General features: G+C 44.0%; 1 protein-coding gene across 1 annotated transcript; it reads left to right on the top strand.

Annotated features, from left to right (window-relative positions):
* Positions 1-670: 670 nt before the first annotated feature.
* On the top strand, positions 671-1,282 carry T265_15780 (hypothetical protein; the record flags this gene model as incomplete). The annotated part of the gene is made up of 4 exons (XM_009179125.1): positions 671-751; positions 788-856; positions 897-1,009; positions 1,048-1,282. Coding segments are annotated over 4 exons (498 nt in total), but the record flags the coding sequence as incomplete, so codon positions are not given.
* Between the last annotated feature and the right edge of the window lie 32 nt (positions 1,283-1,314).

Below are 1,314 nucleotides of genomic sequence, written 5' to 3'. Positions count from 1 at the left end.
TCTAACCCTCGGACCTATGGACAGAGAACCGTATTTGTTAATCCCCAATCCATTTGCCAGCCTGGCTTGAGATAGCCTGTTGTTGCATGAACACCCTCCAGTACAGCCTCCTGGGTTGCCGAGGCCCACAGACGGTGACTTCACTATGTTTAATTCTCTTTTCGATAGTGTTGGGGCCGAATGACTTGATTCTGTTATAACTAACTACAACCCCCGATTCCAGAACCTTGGTAACGGGAATAGGTTTACCAAACAAGAACACAACAGTTCTGTTACTGACAGACAAGTGCAAAACCACATGACAATTCACGGCATTGGAGCGCGCTTTCGACCGGTTGGCTTTGAGTGTTTCACTGGCGTTACTTCTATAACTTACATGAACATTGGAGCATCGTGGGTTCTTTCCGAGTAGCTGTTTGAGCATTTCGTTGGCAGCCGACCCTTCTGATCCACAGACTCGGCGGTCTTTCTGAAGCGATTTCCGCGGAGTTTGTGATCATTTCGGCACTGAGTTAATTTCAGGGAATCTAGTCGTGACAGATTATTCGAAGTCCACGAGACATTTCATTTACGCTCATATACTTACTGTTATTTTGCCATTTTAGATCATTTGTGATCGCTCTTGATCAAAGACGTCTCGTTTTACTTTCGAAACCAATCCTATATCCCAATGGCTTTCGGCTTGGTGGCAGTGGCCTACATATTAGCTCTAATCTTCACCATTGCGCTTATATTTTTAACCATTTTCCATGTAAGTGTCGCATTTCTCAACACTTCGAGTTTTTAGGTTATTTCGTTCGATGAGCTGAAGACGGATCATAAAAATCCGGTGGACCAGTGCAAGTCTCTCAATCCGGTATGTGGTTTCCGCTTTCTAATCAAATGCTGTTACTCAGCTGGTTCTCCCTGAGTACCTTTTGCATGGTGCATATACAGTGCTCTTCATTATCACGTTTCAACTGGGAACGGCAATTTTCAACATTCCACTGATGGCCTATCATGTTTATCGGTAAATCGCTTTTGAACTTTCTGGTGCTCATTTTGCAGTTACATGCACCGTCCTGTTATAAGGGGACCGGGACTTTATGACCCAACAACGATAATGAATACAGATGAGCTAAACAAGGCGATGCGTGAAGGCTGGGTGAAGTTAGCCTTCTACATTATCTCGTTCTTCTATTATCTCTACGGGTATGTTCAGTTCATTGTCATCCGTCAGCGCACACAGAATGATCTATACTCTTGTTACAGACTAGTTTCTCAATGCAGCAGTTTGAACTCCAGTTTGTTCGTCCTCAAGTGTCATTCGAAGAC

The sequence above is a fragment of the Opisthorchis viverrini genome, assembly GCF_000715545.1.
Source record: "Opisthorchis viverrini unplaced genomic scaffold opera_v5_1649, whole genome shotgun sequence".
NCBI classification, from domain to species: domain Eukaryota; kingdom Metazoa; phylum Platyhelminthes; class Trematoda; order Opisthorchiida; family Opisthorchiidae; genus Opisthorchis; species Opisthorchis viverrini.
The sequence above is the reverse complement of the archived record's forward strand: the minus strand, read 5'-3'. Positions and strand labels throughout refer to the sequence as shown.